This window comes from Megalopta genalis, chromosome 4 (genome assembly GCF_051020955.1).
Source record: "Megalopta genalis isolate 19385.01 chromosome 4, iyMegGena1_principal, whole genome shotgun sequence".
NCBI classification, from domain to species: Eukaryota; Metazoa; Arthropoda; class Insecta; order Hymenoptera; family Halictidae; genus Megalopta; species Megalopta genalis.
Window position 1 is genome coordinate 7,803,316 of NC_135016.1, and position 19,006 is coordinate 7,822,321.

At 46.5% G+C, this 19,006-nt stretch overlaps 1 protein-coding gene across 3 annotated transcripts in view; it reads right to left on the reverse strand.

The window, feature by feature from the left end:
• Positions 1–17,643, reverse strand: part of LOC117223709 (zwei Ig domain protein zig-8) — a 154,611-nt gene extending 136,968 nt beyond the window's left edge. Inside the window, exons 1-2 of one of the 3 annotated variants that reach the window (XM_076521237.1) lie at positions 17,404–17,643; positions 7,641–8,532 (exon numbers count right to left, since the gene is read on the reverse strand). In XM_076521237.1, coding sequence (XP_076377352.1) covers positions 7,641–7,776 — 136 coding nt within the window. In that variant the 5' untranslated portion in view covers positions 7,777–8,532; positions 17,404–17,643. Of the gene's footprint in view, positions 1–7,640; positions 8,543–17,295 lie in introns of all 3 variants that reach the window. The other 2 variants (XM_076521235.1, XM_076521236.1) reach the window with 2 other exon arrangements.
• Between the last annotated feature and the right edge of the window lie 1,363 nt (positions 17,644–19,006).

Genomic DNA, 19,006 nt, shown 5'->3' on the forward strand with positions numbered 1-19,006 from the left:
ATTGTCGCGAAAATGTGCGAGGAGCGCGACGCTGTCCAATATTTAATTAGCCGCTCCGCGCTAATTGGAGTTCGCGGCATCGGAATCCTTTAATTCCCCGGGGAAGAAAGACTCTTTGAAGAACGGGTAGAAAAAAGAGGGAGAAAGAAACAGTCCCGGGCAACTCTGCCTTGAGCGAAGCTGATGCAGGTTGCGTTGAAAACGCAAGGCTTTGCCGCGAGAAGTGGCCGCGCCGTTTCATGCGCGTTCCACGGGCTTTCAAATAAATCTATCGAGAAGTAAAGCTGCTTGCGAGAAATATTAATTAAAATCCCCTTTGACGCCGCTCCCTCTCGGACAGGTGAGAACGAAGGATCTGGAGGCTGAAGGAGGTTGCACGCTCTCGATTAGGGAACCGCGCGCCCGTTGCTCTAAAAACGGTGTCAAACACGCGGCCGGCGCGGTGTCGTCGAAACAGCTCTCACCGGCGCTCTCTCAGGTAATGGTTTCTACTTTCCCTCGCTTTTCTCCCGGACCGAGTAACGAGTAGATTGCAGCCGCGCTACAGTTTGGTCGCGGGTCGCGTCGCTCAAGCGAGGGCGCGTGTCGCGACAAAGGATAAATAGTACAATTAAACGGGGTCGAACGGCAGCGCGTTTGTTCCGTCGCGTTAATTTGCGCCAGGACGACGTGCTCGACGGTATTCGATGGAAAGAAAGCGGACGGAAAGAGGGAAAATAGAGAAACCGCGAGGGAACGGAGCGGTGAAGCCGGTGGAAAGAAGGAGCTCGGGAAGCAAGCGAGCGAGCGAGCGAGCGTTGCGGAGCGTTGCGAAGCGGCGCGCGGAGCGAGACGAGCCGTTTGGCCGCGCGTGCTGTGCGTGGCCGCGTGCGTGCGATTTAAGGGAGAAGAGGTTGCAGGTTCAAAGCCCGGGGTCAGAGCAGCGTGTAACGTTAATTGGTCCGCCGCTGACTGACGGTGGCTCGACGTTCCATCCACTATCCGGATAAAATTACTTGGAACGGTAAATTAGCTTACTCGATCGAAATTAATGCTCCCATAACCGGAATAATTAATGCGACAAGGGGAACGCGACTACTCGGCAAGTGTCGTTTATATGTTCGGCCGAGCGGCGCCCTAACCAGCGACTCCGCCGGCGTATTCAATTTCCCGGGCAAACAAGTTTTTTCGCCGGGCCGGGAAATTAAATATGTAACGAGACGGAAGTTTTCGCCGAACTAATTTCCCTAAACCGACACGGATAAGGGCTCGCCGGCGTGTCCACGGCGTTACATTATTTACGTATAAATAGTTCTGGCCGCGTAGCGTCGCACAGCGTCGCACAGGCGTCGCGTCGCAGCATCGCAAGTCAGTTTTTCTGAATTTTAAACGCGGCGACCCGGTCCCGCCTCGCGCGCCCCCCTCGCACCGAACTTTCCCCCCCGCGAAATTATTTAACTTGTAGATTCGCCGCTTTGCATTCTCCCGGAGAATTCACTCTTCCGCGGGGAAATTAATTATATCGCGGGGACCGTTTGCCCGGAACGATCGCGTTTTTATTTTTAATTGGGTCCACGGCTCCGTCGGATCCCGGGCCACCGCCGCCGGATAGAGACCGATCGAGATCCGGGCTGGCGTGTAATGGACAAGCTGTTTGAAGAAGTCGCGTGTCAAAAGGCTCTGTACGCGGCCGCCGCGATTATTTGTGCAGTTAGCGGTGCACGCTGCTTTAGATCAGTGTTCTCGTTTGAGAACGACACGGCTCAGTTTGGACGCGACTGTTTACGCCGGCCGGGCCAGATGTTTGGTCCACGGGCCGCCTCCGACGCGCCACTCGCCTCGAAAAACCAATTAATAGCAGACCTAACTCGCCGGCGTGTGAACTGCTTACTGTCCACCGGACTGGATGACAGGGACACGCGAGGGATCGGGGAATTTTAATTGCAGTGTCGTGTTGCTGCTGGCACTCGGAACGCGTTCGTTAGATCCGTGGAATCGCTCTGTCGATTTTACGAAATCCCGCGCGTTTTTAACACGGTTTTGCGGTTAGCTTTCGATCAAAATATCTTGGGTTCGCGAGCTGGCACGATTTAGCTTTCAGAAGGCAGTAGAGCCTCTCTTATCTGAACGTTTATTTTCGTAATATCCCAATACCGCAGCATTCTATTATTTAAAAATGTCAATGGAATTCTTTGCTAGGCGATATTATATGTAAATAATACAATGCTTGGATAATAAAACGTTTGAATAGCAGAATATTGTAAAAATAAGTGTTCGGATAAAGGAGTCGTTGCTACTGCATCTGCAATCATTTATAATCGACACTGGAGCCCTTTCGATGCGCAGAATAGCTTCGCTGATTTAACGAATTCGAGCTGCTCGTTCTAATTTGCAATCCGATTTTGCGATTAATATCATTTCAATCGAAAATTTCTAAGTTTCGCAAGCAGTTGCAATTTTCCTGCGAGAGTATCTGCAATATTTATAATCCAACCTAGAGCTTTCCAGATTCGTTAAACCGTTGTGCAAATTTCGCAAATGCGCGAGCATCTCGTTATGATTTTTAATCTAATTTTAAATTCTAGCATCCTTTTGGTCGAAAATGTCCTGGTTTCGCAAGCTGGTACAATTTGGCTTTGAGAATATCAGCAAACATTTATAGTCGACACAGGAGCTCTTTCGATTCGGGAAATGGCTCAACTAATTTAACGAATTCGCGCTCCCCGTTCTGATTTGTAATCCGATTTTGCGATTAACATCATTTTAATATGAAATTTCTAGCCATTGCAAGCAGTTGCAATATTACTGCGAGAATATCTGCAAAATATCGTGTCCGAAATGCTGCTTTTCTATTCGCAAAATCGCTCCGTATATTTCACTCACCAGTCGTTCTTTATTCAATTCTTTCATTAATTTTTAATCCGTTATGGAGCTTATCGTTGACGTAATATAATATAAGCTGTGCGAGACCTTTTGAAAGCAGCCGCAATTTTCCTTCGAGGACGTGTGCAAAATATTTCAATCCAAACCGGAGCTTTCCCGTCCGCGAAATCGCTCTGTTAATTTCCTAAATGTGCGCGGATCGTTCCGATTTTTTATCCTGTGTTTCGCGGTTAGTCGTCGTTTTAATTGAAAATGCCTTGGCTTTGCGAACAGTTGCGATTTCCCTCCGACGTCCGTACATCCATAAAAACGTTTAATCTAGCGCCGAGTTCTTGCGATCCGCGGACGGGTTCGGAAATCGTAGATCGGCCCGATCGCGGCTCGAATTTAATAAAGTTCGGAACGATTACCGGTAGCCAAACAGTTATCACGCGCGAGATTAAAACCGGTATGATCGGTCGTCGGGGCTGGAAGGCGAGTTTCTGGTCAGCCCGCGCTTCGATTTAATTAAACCGGCAGGCCGCGACGCGGTGGAACGCGCGTCGCGAACGATTTAATTCGATTGTATCTTTTAATTGCGCCCGGCGACACAAAGAAGAACTTGGATTGGACTGCTCGGGAAATACGAGCAGCCTGGCACCCCCCGACCTGCAGCGGGAGAGGAAGGGCAACGCGAGGGGGTGGAACGGGCGGGTAAACGTCGGCGAAGAAAAAATTGTCGTCCGTGTTCCCTCTGACACAGATTTAACGGAAGTACTTATGCAGCCGAGCACATTTGGAATTGCTGAAGCTGTACGGGGGACGCACGTCCGTGTGCCGACCGTGAGCAGACTTTTATGGCAGCACGTGCGTGTCATAAAGCGAGTGTTTCCTCGAAAAAACATGGAAACGAAGACAGACATGCGGTCTTATTTCGAAAATAAATTCATCCACCCCCCTTCTGCCCCTCGGCACGCCACTCGTCCGCGTTTAACGATCCTTCTCGTTGCATGGAAAACACACCTTTGAACCCGGGACACACGAGCCTCTCTGAATCAATTCGATCCCCCGATTGTGTCAGCGCGATTCGCCCAAAACTGCGTCGACCACTCGGTGTCCGATTCTCCGTCCTGGCGGAATTAAAACGGAGCCGAGCTATTTATTTATTTTATTTATTAGGTAAATCGTCCTTTATGCATGCTAACGGTAATAGCGCGACGATACACAGCGCGACACGAAACTATTCGAACGATCTTTAAAACGGAATAACTTTTTTATGATTGGGTCGAGCAACTTGTATCTTTTTTTTCCAGACGATAGAAAGACTATAGTACTGGACGACGGCTAAAAAATTGCAAATGGTTGGGACGATACAAAAAATAATTTAGAAATCATGTTTTCTTTCCAGAGACGTCGATACGAGGATCGCGAGCAACACTTTTAGAGTTTCGCCTGTGAATTAGAATGGGCCTGTGACCTGGGACATCGAAGATGATTTCAGCTCTAGATCGCGTGGTTCTAATGGTTTCCACGGAGGCGCGGAAAGAAGAATCGCAGCGAAAGGAAGCAACGGTAACGCGGTATTTAAGTTCCGAACAATGGAAAAGGTAAAGCGAATGACGTCGTCGTTAGGCGAGACAATTTCTCAAGGAACAAAGCGGCGCACCGCGGGTGCTTTTTAAGCAAAAATTCAATTTCACGGTCGGCCGCGTGACTAAATCGTCAAAATTGTAACAAAGCGGCGCCGTTACAACGACGAGGATCCGCGATAGAGCGTCGCCGAGCGGAGTTGACGTTCCTGTAATGGAACATGGCGGCTGGAATTTAATTACGCTTTACAAATCCTTCGCCCGGTTGTCGCGGACAATTACGAGGTAATTGTTAATACGACTTGCAATTTGCTCTACGGGCCCGACGACGATTTAAATTCCCCTGCCCGCGACCGCCCACCAGTCTGCTTCATTTGTCTCGCCGCGCCGCGCCGCGCCGCGTCGAGCCGTGGCGGCGAGATACGTCGCGTGATCTCTCTCTCTCTCTCTCTTTCCCGATGAAAAATATAGTTATCGGCTCTATTTTTAGGAGGAAGCGTCCACGGCATTGTTTCGCGGCTCGAAAACGATTATCCGGCCGGTTGATCGAACCTTTCAGCTCGAACGGCAAACCGATCCGCCGGCCAGTTCTCGAATTGCCGGCCCGCGACTACTCGTTAACGCGTCCAATCGAACCTACCGGATCGCGAACGATGTTGATTAAAATTTTCTACATTAATTATCGACCGATAGATTGGAACGCGCAAACCACTTAATCGACGACGAATGGAATTTCGACGATTGCGCGACACGGATCAAGCCGGATTTTCTGCCGGCGATTTCGAACAAAAATCTCGAGACTTTTCGAAGCTGCGCGAACTCGATTCCCGGATAAAATGGACGACGCGGGCGAAGTGGAAACAGACTGCGAGAGTCAGACGAGCCGGTTCGTTCCTCTAGAATGTTTGTATCGAAATCCTCGGCGAGCCCGTATCGATTACCGCGGTCCAAATCGATCCGTGCCAAAGATCCCACGCTTTGTTATTCTTGCGTGAAGCGGCTTCCATCCAGAAAAACTCTTTTGTCGTTCTAAAATTGACACGGAGGTGAAAGGAATTCTTTCGGTGGCGACGCCGCGACGCCGGCTGCTGACGATTCGTGGCAAAATTCGGCGAAATTGAGACCGCCGCGCGGCTTGATGAGCGTATCGTGATTTATGTGGTTCATTTCTCAGGTGGGATCGTCAGAGTTCATATTGGGGAACAAATGCGCGGAAGCTGCCGCGGTTTCCGCGCCAAAGAATCGCCTCGTCGTCTTCGCGTGCGATCTATCCCGTCGTCGTAGTTGTCGTCGTTGTCGTCGTCGACGAAACGCTATGTCATCGGATTTATTCGCGTCTCGCTGGCCATCTCGACTCACGGCGTTCGAATAATGATTTACAGCCGGTGTAAGAAGTATTCGTACACATTTTAAGACGGAGCCACTTTTTTATAATTGGGCCAAGCGATCGAAATTCTTTTTGGATGATAGAACGTTTAATCTACTAGATAATGGTTAAAAATTGTTTCCAAAAGTTTCAATTGGTTGAGATGATGATACAATTTTAAATTATGATTTTTTAGCCTTTTTTGTCTGAGTCTGTAATGAAATTTAAAGAAACACTTTTCCAATCAGGTCCATAATAGGGAATCTATATATTGTGATTTTTCATTCATTGTATTATTTATAATTTACGTTTTCCTGATATATTAACAGAGTACTTTTTAATATATTCCTTATTTATCTCTAAGAAGTTATCCTGTTTTACAAGAGGAACCGCATAGAACTTTATAAGATTTTGATAAATGTAAATAAATATTGTATTATATCACTTACGGTTTACAACTATTTCATGTACCAAATAAATAAATAAACGACTTTCTAAAAATGTATCACCGAATATCCTCTCCGATATACGCGAAACTTCGAGATGTCAGTCATCGTCTATCATGAATTAACCGAAAGCGAGGCTAGCGTCAGAATATTTGCCTTCGATTTTGTCAAAAATAAGCTGTCACGAGCGTACTTCGACCCATAAAAATCTCGTTTCGCCCCGAAAATATTCGCTTGGAACGCTAACTGTGCCATCGAAATTGAAAGAAGTTTCACTTTTCGCCGTCACCGGTATTTCATGGGTTCCGACGAAACGATTGGCGTATTTTACGGACCCGCAGTGGCGAGATCGCATATTGGGTCGCTCATCTGAAATTTCACCGAGGGAAAAAGCATTAAAATTCGGTCGAAACCGTCGCTGTCGCCGGGAACGAGCATCAATTTTCGTATAAAGTTACGCCATCGAGCATTATTGACCGAGGGTCGCGCAGAACCACGGCAAACAATTTTTATCGGGCGCGGGCGTTCGAAATCGAGACTCTGCGCAGTGTTCGATCGATGGGATAAAAGCAAAAAATTCGAAGTGTTGGATCTAGAGAGAGAGCCCTGTATCGCGAAGTATTGACGACGAAATGTTGATTTTTCAAACCGCTCGCGGCTTTTGCCGAACGTAACAGTTTGTTGTCGCGTAATTTTACTGCAGGCGATTTCCGGACAAAACTGTTATTATTCGTTTTTTATGTAAGATACATAATAGTCTTTTAATACTAGGTTTACGAAGCATTAACAGTAGTTACTTTATATTTCTTCATAAAAATAATAAGCATATATTTATTGAGATCTCCAGCGATTTTAATCATAGTATATCTCCGATGAAACATGATTATTGAATAAATTAAGAAAATTTGGAACACGTCGAAACGTGGCGTTCTGTAAATCTAGAGAACGTATGAGGATCTGTCATTAGCTGAAAAGAAACACAATTTTATTAAAAGAAGTTAAAAGAAGGTGCTAATTCTTTCGCTACATAAAACGTTTGTTATCAATATTTTACTGCGATTTATTATCGTATACTTAATGTTTCTTCGGACAAGTTTTCGAATAAATATTTCTCGCTCATATTTTATCTCAGAGAGTAAAAATTTCAAAACCAAGTTTCTCCGCCAAATTCTATATTGCACGAAAAGATACGAAAATATTTATAGTCTATAAACTATTTCAAAAATCCACATTTCCACAGCCCTGTCAATATTATCCGAAATTCCCACGTAGGACCGAACGCTGGCCGGTGGTAAATATCGCGAGAAATTCGAAAGCCGTGGTTAGGCGTGGCCGCGGCGCTTGATCGTGGGAAGAAGCAAGAAAAGGGCTGAGGTATGGCTATCGAATAATACGAACCGGAGAAAATCGTGACAGGCAGTGAGGCGCAGATGCCCAAATACACCAGCAGCAACACAGTCCAACCGTGACGGTGCTCCTGGCAGAGGTCCAGCATTTTCTCGCACGGTGGCCCACCGATTCTTGGCCCGCTCATCGTGCCTCATAGTTTTCGCCCCGGGCCACGTAAACGCGGGCGTAACACGCGCGCGGATCAGCAGGGTGGGGGTGGGTGAGGGGGAAACTTTAATAACGCCTCCTCCGTGGAGCTTCCTTCTTCCTTCCTGTCTTCCTTCCTTCCTTCCTTCCTGCCGTTCCTGCTGGCTTCCACTCGGTAACGGGGGATTCCGTGACCGCGGATCAAGCGCGGTGAAACTCCGCGCCGTTGGAATTCCACTGGCGAGCACGAGAATTCCGCTGGCGAACACACGGACGACGACGCTGGCTCATCGGCGACACCGGCACACTTCGCGAGACGATGCTTCCCGCACCTCGGGCGGAGCTCTTCCCGACCCGGTCCGACCCGACCCGGCCCGAGTTTATTTATCGCGGCCGATGCAGTTTGTCCGCGGAGAACGATGGCGGATAAGCGGAGAAAGTCCTGGGATAAGAAAGGACCCGATACACGGCGCGACCTTTTTCAGACCCTTCAGACCTCGCCGGGGAAAAGGACCGTGCGATAAGACCTCATTTACCTGAGGTCGCTACGACGGACGCGGGAGAACTCGGCGGCAGCTTCTTCGCTCGATGCACCGTTCCGGATGAGACCGACGCTGCTCTGCTGCTGCCCGGAGCAATAGTTTTTAACTGCATTTTTATCTGTTAATAACGCGATCCGGTTATGCCCGCGGTAACGGCGCTGCATCGCGATATCTCGATCTGATAGAGCTCCCTTGGTATCGGGCGGAGCCTCCTGAAAAATGCTGATCGTTGGGCTCGGACGTTCGTAGGGAATTTCAATGGTGCCCGGCGTGCTTGGAACGTCGGCAACGGAACGGTTTAACGCTTTCCCGGGGAAAAAGTGTACAGAGACTGATCCCCAAAGCCTTTTTTTATTGCGATCGCGGGGCGAACGCCGGAGCAAAACCGATGCGATGGATCGATTAAACCGAGCGATGTACCCCCCCCCCCCCCCTCCGCGTTCTGCTCGCCCTCGCTCGCTTCTTCCGCGGCCTTAATATTCCGCAGCATTTATTTAACACGCCCATTAATTCCGGCGCCGTTTGTTTTACTTCCATCCGCGACAAATATTGCGCAGTTAATTGAATCTAAACACGTGTTGTTGAAATGAAATAACCGGCGGGCGAACGCGGCCATTGTTTTCCAACGGAGGAGACGTTCGTGAAAATAATGGCCCGAATGAAACGTACACTTTGTTTCCTCATATTTTACGTTTCCCAGGGCGGAGAACCGTTGATTTATTCAACGCGGCCCGGCGAATAATCATAATTCCCGCCGCTTTGGACCCGAGTTTCGAACGCCATCTTGCCGCCGCAGGCCAAGGCGCCGTTTGCTCCGAGAATTAATTAACCGGACGATCTAATCAGCCCGTTGGATCCATTTTAATCCGAGTTCCTGCGCGTCGATTGGCCTGCCACGCGAAATGAATGTACGACGGCCGCGCGAATGGATTAATTTACGAGCGCCGGGGACACCCGTGGCTACTTTCGAGGCGACCGGGCCCTAAATTCGGGCCCTTTGGTGCCACCCTGCCCGCCGGTTTTTCTCTTTCAACCGCGTATCGACTCGATTCTATCTTGTTAAGGGAAACGTCCCTTCTGCGGGTCGACGCGGGCATGAAAGTGAATTAGGGTTGAGCAGCCAATTACTGTGCCCTGTTGGCGGACTTCAGGAGTTTTCGCGACGAAGAACAACTTCGGCAATTTAATTGACATTTCTGAAACTGACAGTACGCGCGTGAAGTTCTGGAACAGAAGTTACCACGTATGTAATTGGTAGACCGCGGATTTTGTACATTTATGGTGAAAACGAGTGGGAATAATATAAAATAGTGAACGAATTAAAATAATCGAAGAGTGTCGAAATACTGTTTTCATCTCGTTAAAATTATTAAAGGAACAATTGAATGTATATCTGGCACCTGTTTCTTACAATCGATGCAGAAATTTTGTATTTTTTATAAAGATCCGCAGTCTAATAATCGCCGTATAATCAAGTATATTAATAATCACTGTTTTGTTTCTCCGTAATTCTAATACGTGTTGGCATTTAACATTGTTACATCTTGCGTACTACGATTTATTTAACCGTTAATACTGATTCGCATTCGTTCGGTATTTCCAAAAGCTTTCTCACAAAGATTTTCAAAAAATATCGCGAATTCAGTATCAAACAATTGAAATAATCTTCCGAGTATTTCAAGAACTTCTGTGTTTTTTACACGATTAATTCTAACAGAAAATAATTAATCGAATCTAAATTTAAAAAAATCTGATATGCCTTATCTGATAAATATTAAGTAAACTGTGCCGGAGGCACAGAAATTTTGGCTACCTCGCGTAGTAACTGGTCCGCTGCCCTACGAGGAGGGACGAAAAATGGGCGGGAATTGCTTGGTAAAAGGGAGCCGTCGATTTTTCGAGAAAAACTCGCGAGTGTGTTCGGAAGCTCGCAAATGGGCAAACTGTTCCCGGGAACGATTCGCAAATAACTGTTTTCGAGCGCAATTTTGTTTTCCCGGCCGGAAATGGCGCGTGACCTTCGACACGCTCGATCATTGTACTCGCTCATAATGCGGCCGGTCGCCGGAAGGGCGGGCCGCGGATTTGCGAATTTGTAGCTCGCGGTATTTTCCGAAAAAGCCGGCCGGCCGTTTTTACGAGTAACCGGCGAACGAAAATCGCCGGCGAAGATTTAAAGTTCCGCGGGGACGGTTGTTGTCGCTGCCGGCGCAATTTTTCGCGCAATTTTCTGTAAATAGAGGCGTCCGCCGCTCACACCGGTAACCGGTAACCGTTCACGATCGTTCCGACTGAATAAATGAACAATCCTGGCCGGGTTAACGTCGGAACGAGAGGCTAAACTCGCGCGCAAATTCGATTTACTATCGAGCCCCGCCCGCTCCACGGCCGGTTTACGTTTGTCTTTATATTTCTTTCAGGGCGTCATCTGAAAAATTACGCTCTGCGCCCGGCGACTGTCAAGCTGCCAGCCGGCGGATCAATTTTTCAGAAGGTCGTCTCGGATGGCGAGAAGGGTGGCTAGAACAATGGCATTGCCGACGCCAGCAGTCCCTTTGTGAATTATTCGTACGAGCTGTTATTAATTAAAGGGCTTGTTAGGGCGAGACGATAAGTAGCCGCGTCGTAAGTTAGTCGAATAATTTTTTTTTTAGAATGTTATGCGAACCGCTGCCCTTCGATCAGAACTTCATTTTATCATCGTGAATTGTTCCTGCAGGCTGCAACTAATTTACTCGGACATATTTATTCGCGAGGGACAATTTAAATCAGACATAAAATAATATTCGTTGGAAATAATTACTATTCGGTTGACTTTGCGCGCGCATTTATTGCAGCAGTGGTTAGATGAAATGCATACCGCGAAGACATGAAATGTATTCAAAAATCTCGTTGCTGTTATGTTGAAACCGTTGGAAAAAGAATTACATTTTTATTCGACCCTTTCTTTCCTACGATTGCTGCTATTTATACAGAGTTTTCATTTTGCATAAAAATCCGCCGTACAATAATTATTCCATCTCAAATTAGAACTACCGAGCCCTAAAATCGACTGATCTAAAATTCTGATTGTTTTACAACATTGACAAGATTTATTTAAACTTCGTACGATTTCAATTATGATATACGCTTGAGTAAAGCAACCTATTTAAAAACATCTCGTGGAAACATTGTTGCAATTCCAATAACTGTAAAAGACAAATCAGATACCGGTCGTTTCGGCTCGCTTGGTAATTCCAGTAGAAAATAAAGTTTGACACGAGACTGTACTTATGCATGATTCATGGAACCACCAGCTTTGTTATTAACCCAGAGGGGAACAGCCGAGTGCAACGGATTGAAAGGCTTGTTAAGACTTGCTGATACGTGGTAAATTGCCCCAGTCGAATTATGTCTTTTCAGAATGTTGCGCGAATCGCTGATGCCTCTCGGTGAAAAGTTTATTCTATTTCGTATTTTCGTGGAAAATTGCGCCCCGTTGCGGCGTGTTCAAAGCATCGATATATTCTACGTCTGTTCTCCTTGGAAAACAACTTCCCTTGAATGATGCACGTTATCTGAACCGATACAAAGGCGGAATTCAGAGATGCGATGTCAGGAGAATGTTCCGGGTAAGCCAGTGTATCCCGAGCGCGCTCTGGAAAACCACAAACGTGCTATTTGAAGTAGAAGGGAATATTCATGGGCGTACGAAAGCAATTATTCGCGGGACACACGAACAAATAGAATCTGCTGAACGAAAGTAGGGCGAAGATTCATGCGAACAGAAGTTTCTCAAAATGGGAAGATTCTCGGAACGGGAGGATCCTGAAAATGGCAAGATTTTCGAGACGAGAAGTTCCTTAAAACGTGAAGATTCGCGAGTCGGGATGGTACTCTAAATGAGAAGATTTTTCGAAAAGCACGGATTCTCGAAGAGGAAAGATATACTCGAAGGGCGTAGAATCTTCTCGGCGTAGAACCGTGCATCGAATCTGCTGCTTTCCGAATCTTCGCCAGCACGAAGATTCGACATTGTTCGGAAGAAAAACGGCCTGGGCATCTTCGTCGGAATTTTAGGGTTGCATTTCGAACGTACGCGCGGTTGACGATATCCGAAGACGAGAGTGTGGGATGGATTTACGCGCCGCACAGGTGCGCCGGTGGGGCATAAAGCTGAGAAATACGTAAATCCACGGGTGGCTCTGGGTGTATCCGGGTTCCCGTGTGCGAGACTCGCGCGCGGCTCGTGTGTTCTCACGGCAGTGTATGACGCGCGAGCTACGACCACGCTGGGACTAACGAAATTTTCAGCAGCCGGCGAATTAAAATTCAAACGCTTACACGCCGCGCCGCGGCGCCTGGCTGCCGGCGAAAAAATTCGAACGGGAGACTAATGCTGCGAGGGTGAACTTGGTATCGCTAAATTTTAATCCGTTGCTTTGCCAACGACACCTACGGTTCCTCGCTCGCGACCTCTCGCCTTTCGACCGCTGCACACGGCCATCCGGAGAACGAACTTTAGCGGCCAGAATTGAAATGTCGAATATGTCGGCATTTCTGGACACAATCTAATTAATTAATAATATTGGTATTAAAATTTTAAGTCCCTTAACTTTTGTCCGTAATGTATGCATGCATTAGAACTGCAATTAGAACAATTAGAACTATAACTAGATAATTGTATCGTAACAACAATATAATGAGTAAAAAAATGATTATATAATTAAGTTCAGTATACACGATTTACTCTTTACTACACACGAATTTCAATTTTACTATACCATTTCAATTTTTACTATGTACAAAATTGAATAAGTTCGTTCCCTATAGGGAATGTTTCAAAGGAGCCTAACAGCGCGCAACCGAAATCTTGTGTTTAATTCCAGCTTTGATTACAGTCCACGAACCGATAAAAAAGTGTAATTCTTTAACAACAAATACATCGCGTTAAGCTAAGTCAGCGCGAGAATCGTGTCGCGTTCAATTCTCTGTACAGTAATGACTCTCTAATTGTCGCTGAGATTGTCCACGAAAATGAACGATTTGGGAAGAGGAGATATAATTGTTCGAGCCTTGCGGCTCGTTTTTTATAGTTGTTGACAATTCGTAACAATGAACCGCAGGGATCGAATGATCGTATCTCCTCTTCCTAAATTGTCCATTTTCGTGGACAATCTGTGCGTCAATTAGAGACATTACTGCAATTGTTAGACAAGCTGCAGATACAGCTACCTCGCGCGAGCTATCGCAACGACGAGAAAGTTTCGCAGCAGTTCGAATTCCCGGTGCTTTGCCCGCCGGATTTTGATCTCGAAGTGTTCGAAAGCGATTCCGATCGATATCGCGATGTCTGCAACACAGCGTTACGATTCGTTCGAACGACGAGCATCCGCGGTTGTCATTGGCCACGACACGATCTTCCATTTTAAGGAGCGCGTTATCGGCGCGTAATAAAACCGAGGGAAAGATGATAAAGGATCGGGCCACGCATCCACGTTTTACGCGGCGAGCTGACGCCGCGCTAAAAACCGAAAGTACACGGGCCACTTAGGGACCTTAGCAACGCGGACGATAAAAAAGCAACGTGCATCGGAATCGTGATACAGCGACGAGCGTACCTTTATACACACGCCGCGTGTCTCATGGAAATGATTATCATGCTATTAATTCCTTAATTATTGGAATTGATGGAATTGGGTGACCGTAATTACTGTTTCGCGAATTTTTATGCAAAATAAGAATTAAGCTAATAATAATAAAGTTAAATAATAATAAAGCTAAATAGAACGTTCGTTCGTTTTTTAATAATACGAATACGGTTATTGTCATTTACGTTTGTAATATACGGAATATTTTACAGAGATAAGGACTTAATGCAACGTTCACGGTTTTGCACATTAACATTGTTATCGAGCTACAGTTTATTATTGTTTTACATTACGTTATAGTTTTAATTAATATTTTGTCCATCTTCTCTTACTTTTTTCTTAAACATTAAATATTTGTAGCCTAATCGAATCTCGTATTATTTCTATTTCGATGCCATATCATTCCCACTCTATTCTTCTCCATAGCTCGTCAATTCCCATTACGTAATTACATAACGTTAATTACATTCACCTTCTAATTACAATCACCCAAATCACACCGATAGAAAATGATAGCACGATCTTCATTCCCACGAGATACGCGACGTATGTGCACATTTTTACCCCGCCACTCTCTCCGTAAATTGATATTTTTCTGCAAAAAGCCACTAATTACCGATCGTGCAACAAATATTTACGCTAAATGTCGGCACATTTTTCTGGCACTCGATGAATCGCAACAGTCGATTCCGCCGCGCCGGACGATAAAAACAAAGGTTGAAAGGCGACAGGCGAGAACGACGGGAAAATCTCGTTTTCCATAAAAGCGTCGAAGTATCGCTGCGATGGGAGCCGCAATTCGAAAACTCCCATGGCTGAAAGACACGGATCCGCTCTCGCGGCGCGTACCTCGCGCAAAGTGGAGCGGTTTTAAATAACATCTCGCTACATTGAAAACTCGCAATTAAACGAGCCGAAAGCTCGCGCGGCGACACACGCCCACGCCCGCGCCCGCGCCTGGTTCGCGCTGAAACGAGCCGATGGAAATAAACGACGTTCCATGGAAGCAAGGTTGAAAAAGCGGCTCGAGGAACCGGGCTGCGTTTCTCGCGAAACGGCATCCGTTCGAGCAACGGCTCGTCACGAGCTGTCAAATCTCGCGGGATCCGGCCGCCTATTTATAGGCGGATTATGGTTGACACGGTGCCGGCTCCGAGCACGTGCGTCCCAGTCCCGCACTTTCCTCTTTAAACATTCGGTAGAAAGCAACAGAGAGAGAGAGAGAGAGAGAGAGAGAGAGAGAGGAGCGAGAGAGAGGAAGAGCAAAGCTCCTCTCTGTCAGAGCGCACACATAATTACCAAAGTTAATTAGGGCCCCGGAGATGAAAGAAAGCAAGAGGATAGCCACGCGGCCACGTTTAAGGATGTATTAGCGAGCGGAAGGAGACGGGGCCGGCGTTAAAACGCTGGTAAACGCGACCCGCGGCCCCAAAAATCAGAGGGTTCTCACCCCTAGGCGCGGCGTGTACTTTAAACCACCCGGGAAAAATGATGCCGCGTGGGTGGGAGGGGTGCCTCCTTTGATACCGCGGAAACTTGTTGAATAGAGTATTACTGTCGAATGAAAAGCCAATTTTTCTTGATCAATCGGCTGGGACTCGGGTCCCACCTGTGCGACGGTCGATATTAACACTAGATTTGCGGAGCATAAAAAGCAGCTATTTTATATCAGTTTATAAAAGTAACGATAAGACATTTATTCTGATCTTTGACAAGTGTTATTGTAACATTTGCCGCAAGTAACATATAAATTGAATAAATAACTCATAAATGTATCCTTACGATGTGAATATTCGTGAATTAAAAAATTCCGTCATTTTGACGGGTTCCGCAAAAGCTAGTGTTAACATTTAGGTGCGAATATTTTCTCCAAAATTTCCCACAATATCAAAATTATTTAATTACAGTAGACGCTCCCTTATCAGAATATTTATTTTTACAATATCCTGGTATCCAAACGTTCTATTATCTAAGCACTGTATTAATCATGTAGATTATCGCCTAATAAAAAACTCGAATGAAATTGTTGAATAATAGAACATTTTGATATCAGGACATTACAAAAATAAACCCTCAGACAAAGAGAGTCTCTATTTTATCTCATTAAAGTAATTTGACGAGTCTGACTTGCGACGAAGATTTCTAGCAATAACCTGGTAAGTACGAACATTAATTCCCTTTTTTAATTAAGGATACGATCCGAGTAACTTCAGGTACGTTCAACGTGTCACGATGAAAATGAATTTGAAAGGCTAGTGAAAAAATTAGCGTCACCCAAACGCGACTGACGCAACCGGTCAACGGTTTAATCGATGTCCGCTGCAAAATATGTACTGCTTCGACGTCCGGCTGATCGAAATACCATTTTTATGCATAAACAGCCTGCCTCGGTTCGCGTTTAACAGCGAGATCGAGCTCCGCTCGACGCCATCGCTAAATCCCGGGGTTCGGATAAAAGCTCCCTTCCCGTGTTATTCCTCGTTGGCCCAGTTTAAAAAAAAAAGCAGAAAAAAACAGGATTTTCCGGAGAGTGGGCGGATTCATTAAGCGGCTGATTAAAAAGTCATCGGGTCTGAATTTTTCGTGGGACAATCGAATCGCGACGCGAACGGAATCATTGATCGCGCGTATTTTCGGATCGAATTACGCGCGATACGCTCACGGAATTACGCGTATCGTCGAAGCCGGCGGATAAAAGTGAACGAGGGAGGGGGCGGGCGGCGGCGGAGGCGGCGGGTTCGAGCACGAGAATTTCACTTTTACCGGCGGCTTGCAATTTTTTATTTCGAGGTAAACGCGTGTCTGCTCAAAGAACGACTGTTGCACCCGTGCTGCTTCAGCCCCTCGTCCCTGTGCCGGACCCGTGCCCGTCGTTTAGCCCGTCTCCACCCTCGCCACGGCTTGAATCAGTTCGTCATTCCTCTATTCCGGCTACGATCCCCACCCACTCGAGCGCCGGTGCACTCCTGCAATTGGTTTTCCGTGTTCGTAGCACTCCGCTGTCCTCGAAATCCAAATTTCACGTTTTTTTCATTCTGGCCTCGGTGTCCCGTGGAAAGCTGAGCCCCGCGTCATCCGACAGAACGGAAGTCCCTTTCGCGCGATATCCGACGGATATCGCGACCCTTTTTACTTTTTTGCCCAGTTTTTTCGCCATCGAGAGGCTGCGAGAGCAAGAGAAAGAGAGAGAGAGAGAGAGAGAGAGAGAGAGAGAGAAAGAGAAAGAGAAAGAGAAAGAGAAAGAGAAAGAGAAAGAGAAAGAGAAAGAGAAAGAGAAAGAGAAAGAATAGGAGGAGAGAAATGGAATTAAACCGTTCCGCTGTCGCGATATAGAAATCGACCTACTGGGTCGTGGAGGGCTGCGAGGAGGGCGGGGTCGCAAAATCAAAGGAAACGGGATCGGAGACCCGTAGCCGATCGGGACCCGCGTCACGTTCGACTTCGCTTGTCTACCTTCGCGCCATCGGATTCGCACTTTGGGTCACTCGATTCGAATAAACGGAACTCATCACTCCGATTCGATCCACCGGCGATCCGAGTCGGCGGCCTCGGAAAAGATCGTTCACTGGCGGCGCGCGATAGATCGATCGATCGATCGGCGTTCGATCAATGGAGGCGTCGCGTCGCGGCGCGCGTGGTACCGGCATGGGCGTGCAAGACGCACTAAATCCTGGCGGCACGTCCGCGGCCAGCGGCCCCTCTAACAATAAACTTAGGTGAGAGACGAGAGACGAGCACGCAGACAGCCGACCGCACGCGTGACAAAGCAGCGTGCGTGCGTGCGTGCAGGCCGGATTGCGAACGCGAGTGTGCGTGTGCCACGCTAGCTGGTGCGTGTACCAACATCCAACGCGGGACGAAACCACTCGTGGCGCGAAGCGACGGGGATCCCACAGGAACGTGTCTGTGTGGGAGTGTCGAGGCTCGGTTGTGTGTCAGCTCGAAGCCGTACGCCGATCATCCTCGCTCGTTTATTGGGCATTAAGCGCGGCGGTGTTGCTCGTGAAAGCGATCTCCGCTCTTCGATGAACGGAACGGCCTACACGCGCCCCTCCCGTGCCCATTTTTCATGGCCAAACTCCGCGGGAAGCCGAGCCAGCCCTTTGGACTTTTCAAATCGGAGAAACGGAATTCATCGGGAACCGGAGGTCCGTCGATCGCTGTGCCATGCGCTTTCCAAAATATCCGATGCTTCTGGTTGAAATTTTTACCTCCGCTTCCCCTTTTTCTCAAAATCTTATTTTTGAAATGATGTCTCGACTGCGGGTCTTCGTGTGAAGGAAACATTTGTTGCGGCGAGTGGAAGAGACAGGTGACAGATGTACATTTGATCTTTTCTTTAACGATTTTACAGAGTTTAAAAAGTGTACATCGATACACTTCAATTATTTTAATTTGCCCACTGTTTCAAATTTGTGAAACTCGTTTTTATTCACCCTTTACACTCGAAGCTATTTTAACTGTACATTTAAAGCAACCTTTTTGACTTATAGTGTTTCCATTTCATACGACAAAGTGCATTTTGTGCATGTGGAATTGGGTTTTGTGACTCGTGCAACGGCTTCATTTTTAATGATCTTTTCAATCTAAACTTTGATGATATGAAAAGTGTTAAAATGCATAATGTCTATTGATGAATCTACTTGAATAAGACCCTTTGGATTGGAGAAAATTGCTCGAAGAAACGAAATTCAGCAATCCACTCTCACTGCAAACCTCACTGCAAATTTTATTTGGAATGAAAAAATAAATAAATAACGATTTGAAGTAATTCATTGCAAATCGTTATTTTCAATACTGTTATTTGAAATGTTTCTTATTGCCGGATAATTATTTAACATACGTCGGTTCTTTTGTCTTGCAGAAATGTCAATGAAAATGTCAGAAATAACCACCTGACCCAGAACCGATAACTAAATCACCACGTAATTTCCACGAAGAATTTCACAACTATCAGAGATAATTATTTCAAACAATTCTAAAATAAAATAACACGTTCTCCGAAATAATATTTCAGATAATGTCACTTTTAACGAGCTCAGATCTACTCTTACTA